The sequence below is a fragment of the Trichosurus vulpecula genome, chromosome 3 (genome assembly GCF_011100635.1).
Source record: "Trichosurus vulpecula isolate mTriVul1 chromosome 3, mTriVul1.pri, whole genome shotgun sequence".
NCBI classification, from domain to species: Eukaryota; Metazoa; Chordata; class Mammalia; order Diprotodontia; family Phalangeridae; genus Trichosurus; species Trichosurus vulpecula.
Genome location: NC_050575.1, coordinates 125,834,753 through 125,843,003, shown reverse-complemented (window position 1 = coordinate 125,843,003; position 8,251 = coordinate 125,834,753). Strand labels below are relative to the sequence as shown.

At 39.2% G+C, this 8,251-nt stretch overlaps 1 protein-coding gene across 1 annotated transcript; it reads left to right on the top strand.

Annotated features, from left to right (window-relative positions):
- Positions 1-740: 740 nt before the first annotated feature.
- LOC118842190 (olfactory receptor 1N1-like) lies at positions 741-1,733 on the top strand. Its single transcript, XM_036749797.1, has one exon. The coding sequence runs from the start codon at positions 744-746 to the stop codon at positions 1,731-1,733; it is 990 nt and encodes a 329-aa protein (XP_036605692.1). The 5' UTR covers positions 741-743.
- The last annotated feature ends 6,518 nt before the right edge of the window (positions 1,734-8,251 follow it).

Here is an 8,251-nt window from a genome sequence, read left to right as displayed (position 1 = left end):
TTCCTGAGATGGAGAAAAGGTATTGACAATAGAGACCACCTTACCATTCTTTGTTTCCTACCAACATGAACATTGGAAACTTGATCAAAGGGTGACTGGTAAGAAGGCACTCCAGAGGCACAGAATGAACTTGTCCCTTGTCTACTCACCAAATCATAGGCCTTTAAAACATTGAATTTAGAACATAACATAGAATGTTAGAACTGAAAGGGAACCTAGAAATTAGAATGTTAGAAATATTAAAAGAGACTATTAAAATATGAAATATAAAATGTTAGAGCTAGAAAGAGCCTCAAAACAGATGAAGAATATAAATCATCACACCAGAAGGAACCACAGAGCCCATCTACTTCAATCCAAATTGATGAATCCTCTATAAAATCCCCAATAATTGCTCATCATCCTCTGTTTGAACCCCTCCAGTGATAAAAACTTGATGTTTTTGATGTTTGGCACTGACATGGTATCTGCTGCCCTGTAATTTCTACCTCATCATCCTAGTTCTGCCAGTGTAGGTTCAAAAAAAACCATCTACTCCCTCTTCTATACTGTAGCTCTCCAAATATTTGAAGGGAGATATTATGAAGTAATATGGAAAGACTTTAATGCACTATTTATTATTCATTATAACTAATATAAATTATTAGAAGAAATTATATTAATAAGAAACATTAAAGAAGTTCAATATGACTTCATTTTTCTAAATTTGATATTATATTTGTCTCCAGAAGAACACCAAAAATATGGACAAAGGAAATCAGACCAGCGTCTCTGAATTCTTTCTCTTGGGATTCTCCCAGAGACCTGAGCAGCAGCTGATCTTCTTTGGACTATTCCTGGGCATGTATTTGGTCACTCTAGTTGGGAACTCGACCATAATCCTGGCCATTATATTTGACTCCCACCTTCATATCCCAATGTATTTCTTTGTGGCTAACCTTTCCTTCGTTGATATGAGTTTTCCCTCCACTACAGTACCCAAGATGCTGGCTGACACTAAACTAGGAAATAAAAAAATCTCTTATGGTGGATGCCTGACACAGCTCTACTTCTTTGGCCTACTTGCAGATCTGGACAATTTCCTCTTGGCTGTCATGGCCTATGACCGTTACATGGCCATCACTTGTCCCCTATATTATGCCACTGTCATGAGTCCCCAACACTGTGTTTTGATGGTGGCAGGGTCCTGGGTGGTTACTGCTATTCATGCCCTGCTACACATCCTCCTACTGGATTGGCTGGCTTTTTGTGGTCCTAATACCATACCCCACTTCTACTGTGATCTGATTCCACTCTTAAAACTAGCCTGTTCAGACACCCATATAAATGAACTTATGCTATTCCTAGTGTCTGGTACTTTACTTGTTGGGCCTTTTCTGTGTATCTTAGTGTCTTACATTTACATACTCTTGGCCATACTGAAAATCCATTCTCCACAGGGGAAACACAAAGTTTTTTCCAACTGTACTTCCCACCTCTCCATGGTTTCCCTATTCTATGGCTCAGCAATTGGGGCTTATTTGTGTCCCTTATCCATTAGCTCCACTGAGAAAGAGAGAGCTTTTGCAGTCATGTACATGGTGGTGACCCCAATGCTGAACCCCTTCATCTATAGCTTGAGGAACAAAGATATGAAGAGAGCCATAAGGAATCTTCGCAAGAAGGGAACACTCCTCTTTTGGGAACTGACTGTGACTCTCAGGACTCAGACTTCCCAGTATGGCAAGCAGTGACTCTTAAGGGTACTGGGAATTCATTTTTTAGCAACTAGAATATATCTAGAATCAGAATAAAAGAATCTTGAGTCAGAAAGGATTAAAGTGGCCTCCTAATCTAACCTATACCTGAAAAGGAATTTCTTCCACAGCATACTACAAAAGATATTGATGATAAGAATGGTGTCAAACAAGGACCTGTTGAAGAAACTAAGAATATTTAGCCAAGACAAGTCTCACAGGAGACAAGATAGCTATCTTCAAACATTTGAAGGTTATTACGTAGGAGGATTAGACTTGTTGTGAATCATCCCAGAGAGCATGTCTAGACTCAGTAGAAGTCATAAGGAGACAGACTCTAGTTCAACATGTGTAAAAGCTTTTTGATGATTAGAATTACCCAAAAGTGAAATGGGTTTTCTCAATTCATAATGAGTTCCCAATCACTAAAGGCAGCTTATCCTACTTTTGAATGGCTCTTACTGTTATGGAGTTTTCTTTATATCTAGCCCCAAAATGCCTTTTTCTAATTTAGATCCATTGTTCCTAGATCTGCCCTGGGGACCAGGATCAAGTCTGATCCATCTTCTTATGACAATTTCAGGTATCTGAAGATAATGTTTATGTGTCCCCCCATACAAACATATACACTCATACATATTTTGCCTTTGATGTACGCATACCCCTATTTCCTTCAAAAATCCTCATATATGTTTTCTAATCTCCTTATAATGTTGATCTTCCACCTCTGCGGGAACTCCAGCTTCTATCTTTCCTATAATCCTGATGTGTGGGGTGCAAGACATAACATGCAAGATATGCCAAGTGACCAGTCAAAGGACATTGGAATCATGACCTCCCTCACTCTGTGTGCTATTTATTCTGCCCAAGACTGAATTAGGGGTTTGGGGCTGCTACAGCAAACTGCTGACTTATAATGAGTTTTATTGCTCCAATAAACCTCTCCAGGCTTTTCCCCATGAATTTCTCACTAGTCATATCTCCCCCTTGACAGATGTGTAGATCAGTCACAGCCTCTAAGATATAAAACAGTTTTTAAAAGAGAGGTTTGAGATTATTATCACCTGACCACCTATCACCTTTAATAACTTACATGATTCCTCTAGTTTATCATTATCAAACATCATCTTTTACTTTGGAAAAGGGAGATACTAAGAATTTAAAAATGGAAAGCTGGAATCCAGCCAGAGTGATAGAGAGCCTGGCTTGGGGGACTAACCAATTCTATGCTTGAGAAAATTCCCTAACTACATTTCTGTGTCTATGACCCACCATTATGCTTCATCATAGGATTTTAGAGTTGGGATGAACCTTAGAGATCATATAGTGCTATCCTCTCATTTTTCAGAGAGGAACCTGAATTCCAAAGAGAAGAAGTGACATCTCCAAGATGCCATAGATAATAAGGAGTAGAACTGGCATTTGAAAACAAATCTTCTGCCTCAAAGCCCAGTTTTCTTTCCAATAGATCACTCTTTCCAATGGACATTCAATTGAAAGTTATTGGCCCGTAAAGTGATGCTGCAAGGTTTCTATGAATCCTGTTTCTAAAGCATTGCAAAACCTGAATTAAGTCTCTTTGTCTTCTTCCTCATTTTCTTCCAACTTTCCCCCAAATTTTGCCTCAATATTTTGATATCATGTATCCTGTAACTAGTTTTCTCATTTGCAAAATAAGGAAGTTGAACTACATAAGCTCTAAGGTGCCTTCCAATTCTGACACTGTATGACATAGAGAAGCTTTGTTTAAACTGAACCTTGTCTCAGATTAAGAGAAGGTGCTTGGGTTTTGGGATCAGATGTCCTGGGATCAAGCTGAGGCTCTGTTACTGCATAACCTTAAACAAATCACTTAACCCACTTAAACTTCAGTTTCCTCACCTATAAAACAGAGATAACAACACTTGCATTATCTACTCCATCAGACTGTTATGGGGCTTATAGAGGCATATTATGAAGGGTATTCCTGTTTAAGTATAGGTTGGATTCAGTGACCTCCAATATTCCTTTCTGCTCTGAAATTCTTTATATGAGATGAAGTATATAAAATTCTTATAGTATAAAAAATACTATAAAATTCTATGTAAATAAATGTTAACCATTGCTATTATTAAAACTGCTGTCATCCTTTGCACAGGCCCAAAGAATTGCAGTGTCTGATTTGAGGACTTGGTGGGAGGGGAGGGGAGGGGAGTAGAGTGAAATGAATCATAAAGGAGTAGCTACAGCAGAGATAACAATTCAGAGGATCAAAGATATCTGGCATAATATACTACAAAGAAATCTTTTTTTCCCATTGGCTATTTCTTTATACTTAAAAAAACTATACATGTACTTCATTGATGAAGAGAACTTATAGTATTGAAATTCCACCTCGTGTTGCATGTTAACAGCTCCTCTGTAGCCTATAATTTTAAAGTGTTGCCCAGAAGCACTGAGTGGTTAAATGTCTTGAGTCACAAGTGTGATTCAGACCCATGGCTTTCTGACTTTAAAGCCAGTACTCTCCTACATCATACTGCCCCTCTTCATTATACTCACCCATTGGAAAATCCACCATTTGTAAACAATGGCATTTGATTAAAATTGGTTGATTCATTCAACAAATATTTATTACTGTCTTCCCTGGGCAGAACTGTATGGTAGAGAATGAGGTTGTTACAACATTTAAATAAGATAGTATCTTTGCTCTCATGGTATGTACAATCCACAGAGGAAATGGAATGCCAAGATAAATAGTTATAATATTTTTAAAATCACATAATAAGTGTGTCAGAGGTATGCAGGAGGGAAAATTTGCTATTTCAAGTTCAAGGGAGAAAGTCGACTAATTGACAGGTATTTGCTAAATGACTACTATGTTCCAGGCACTGTGTTAGGTGGTGTGGATACAAATATAGAAGTGGAGTAGTTCTTGCCTTGTAGAAGCCTATATTAAATTGGTAAATACAACAAATAAGGGTGTATACAAAGAGATACAAAATGGATGCAAGACATTTTTGTTGAAAAAGGCAATATCACCTGGAATTGAGAAAGATTTCATGGATGACATAGATACTTCAGTGGGGCTTTAAGTAATGGGTAGAAACTCAATTCAACTCAACAAGTGTTTGTTTATTAAGTATATACCATGCATAAGGAATTGTGGTAGGCACAGGAAATGTAAAGACAACAATGAAAGGAGTTTTCATTTGGATTGGAGAATGCCATATTTACAGAAATAAATAAATACAAGATACTTTGAAGCCAGTTAGGATAAACCTTGGAGATCATAGAGTAGAAGCTTCTAATTTTTCAGGGGAAAACCTGAACTCCAAGTGAAGTGACTTCTCCAGGATGACATAGATAATAAGGGGCAGCTCTTGGATTTGAAAACAGGTTTTCTGCCTCAAAGCCTAGTTTTTTTTCAACAAATCTACATACTAGCATCATGTTAAACACCAGGGATACAAACAAAAATATGCTACATAGTTCCTACCCTCAAGAAGATTACATTCTGGTGGAGGGAAACAACACCTGAAAGTAAAAAAGGTTGGCATGGCTGAAGAGGTACAGGAAATGATGTAGAGTCTAAGAAACCAGCAAGACAAGGCCAAAAAGGGCCTCTTCAATCCCAGGGAGTCTCCAGTTTTCCAGCAGGAGGAGAGTGAAGATAGGAATCTAAGTAGAGATGGCTGGGCTGGAGATGTCCAGGTATTACATTTAAGGTCAGAAGACTTGGGTCCAAGTCCAAGTCCTCCAACATTTACTTTTTACTTAAGACTGTGACATTCCATTCTTGTTTGGTTCTAAAGGATATACATACATTCCTCATGATATGTAAGTTCATTTGTTCGTCAATTAATGAGTGCCTACCATGTATAAGGCACTATGCAAGGCATTTTGGAGGATCTTAAGATGTAGAAGATATGACTACAAGTTCCTTGAGATGAGGCTACTGGTCAAGATATAATAGAAATATCTATTCTAATGGATTACTTAATTCCTCATAGGTGGATAAAGATACAAGATGAGACACATTCATCTTATTGCATATATACTTTCTGGAGTGAGTGAGTGAGTGTGTGTGTGTGTGTGTGTGTGTGTAGACGTATAGCTATAGGAACATAGGTTACTAGACTCTAGGGCTGGAGATGACTTTAGAGTCTAATCACCTAGTTATACAGAGCTACTAAATGAGACCCAGAGAGAGAAAGTGACTTTCCAAAGGTCACACAGCAAGTAAGAAACAAAGCAGAGATTGGCATCCATGTCCACTGACTCCAAATCTGGCACTCTTTTTATAATTTTACATTGAATCCCTTCAGAGATTGCTTTAAAGTGAAAATGGAAGGACCTAGTTTCAGTGTATGGATAAAATAGTCACACACATACAACATTTTCTAAAAGACATATTCAATTCATCAAATATTTGATGAGCATTTATTATATGCAAAAACCAATACTGGGTGATGTGAGGGATTCAAAAGTATGAAAGTACTAACAAGCATTTGTATTACCTCTAGAACTAGGGAAAACAGTGTTAGTGATGAGAAGGTCATGAGATGTGAAAGTCTTCAGTAGTAAGTGACCATTGCTGTTGCTGTTTCCAAGTCCATTCCTCCCTAGCACTCCCTGCCAAGTCTGGAATTGATTATGCAACAAGGGAGACATTGGCACAAGATTCTCAGCATGGTGTTCCCACATCGGAAAAGGTGCTGTGCGCTATGAGCAAAGTAGAATTGAAAAAGGTCAAAGGAAATGCAGGTTGCATAAGTTTGGAGTATCCACCCCAAATGTTCACATGGACTATTTGTACCCAACCTGTGGTAAAGCATTCCGAGCTTGCATTGGCCTGATCAGCCTCAGTAGGACACATTGAGTCAACAAGCACAGTGATGTAATTTTGGTCCTCTTAGAGAACAAAGGACAACAACCAACCAAGAACTAGGGAACCAATAATCCTTCTGTCCACTGCCCCATCAGACTTCTGCAGTATTGTGTTCAGTCCCCGACAACACATTTTAGAAATGATATTGATAATCAACCAACCAGCATTTATTAGGTACCTATTATGTGCTTGGTACTGTCCTAAATTTGAGAGATACAAGTACAAAGAGTAAAATAATCTCTAAAATATAGCTATAATAAAAGGAGCTAAAATTTATATAGTGCTTTAAAGTTTGTAAAGTACTTTTTACAAATCTCATTTTGGGGGGCAGAGCCAAGATGGTGGCTGGAAAGCAGGGACCTGCCTAAGGCTCTCCCCCAGGACCCTCCAAACACCTATAAAAATGGCTCTTAACAAATTCTAGAACTGCAGAACCCACAAAATAGCAGAGGGAAACAGGGCTCCAGCCCAGGACAGCCTGGATGGTCACGGGGTAAGGTTTACCACATGGAGCTGGGACCAGAGGGGAGCAGAGTCCAGCGTGAGCCACGCCTGGACCAACCAGACTAGGAGCCAGGCAGAACAGGCCCTAGCACCCTGATTCAGGGAGCTGTGGCAGTTACCACACTTCTCAACCCACAAACATCAAAGACAAAAGAGAAAGTTAGTGGGAAAAGCTGCAGGGGACAGAGTGAAAGGAGTTCCCAGTTTGGCCACCACCCCAGGGGCAGTGGAGGTGGTGCAGCTGCAGAACTACAGCTGCAGTGGCCTCCAGGCCCAGGCCCATATGGTGGGAGGAATTAAGTGGCAGATCAGAGAGGGAGGGCAGAGCCTGCTTAAGATCTGAGTCCATTCGGGGTTGGTGGTTCTTGGGGGAGCAGTAGCACTGGTGTGGCAGAGCTTGCTGTGTAGAAATGGCTCTGAAAACAACAGCACAGCCCCTCAAGCTTGGGATAAAGTACTCTGTACTCTACAAGCAGTCATACCCCAGTGAAAAACTCAAGGGTCAAGCAAGATGGCTGGGAACACGGTCAGGTAGCGAAAATAGACTCAGATTCAGACTCAGACTTTGGAATCTTTCTTTGGTGACAAAGAAAACCAAAACATTCATCCAAAAGAAGTCAACAAAGTCAGAGAGCCTACATCAAAAGCCTCCAAGAAAAATATGAACTGGTCTCAGGCCATGGAATAGCTCAAAAAGGATTTGGAAAAGCAAGTTAGAGAAGTAGAGGAAAAATTGAAAAACAAGTCAATGACTGGCTAAAGGGGACCCCAAAAATACTGAAGAAAATAACACCTTAAAAAATAGACTCACTCAAATGGCAAAAGAGCCCCAAAAAGTCAATGAAGAGAAGAATGCCTTGAAAGGCAGAGTTAGACAAATGGAAAAGGAGGTACAAAAGACCACTGAAGAAAATACTACCTTAAAAATTAGATTGGAGCAAGTGGAAGCTAGTCACTTTATGAGAAATCATGATGTTACAAAACAGAACTAAAGGAATGAAAAAAAGAAAGACAATATGAAATACCTCATTGGAAAAGCCACTAACCTGGAAAATAGATCCAGGAGAGACAATTTAAAAATTATTGGACTACCTGAAAGCCATGATCAAAAAAAGAGCCTAGATATCATCTTTCAAGAAAT

Bases quoted from the DNA above. Each gene is read 5' to 3' on its own strand.
- LOC118842190 (XM_036749797.1), top strand. From the start codon at position 744: ATGGACAAAGGAAATCAGACCAGCGTCTCTGAATTCTTTCTCTTGGGA.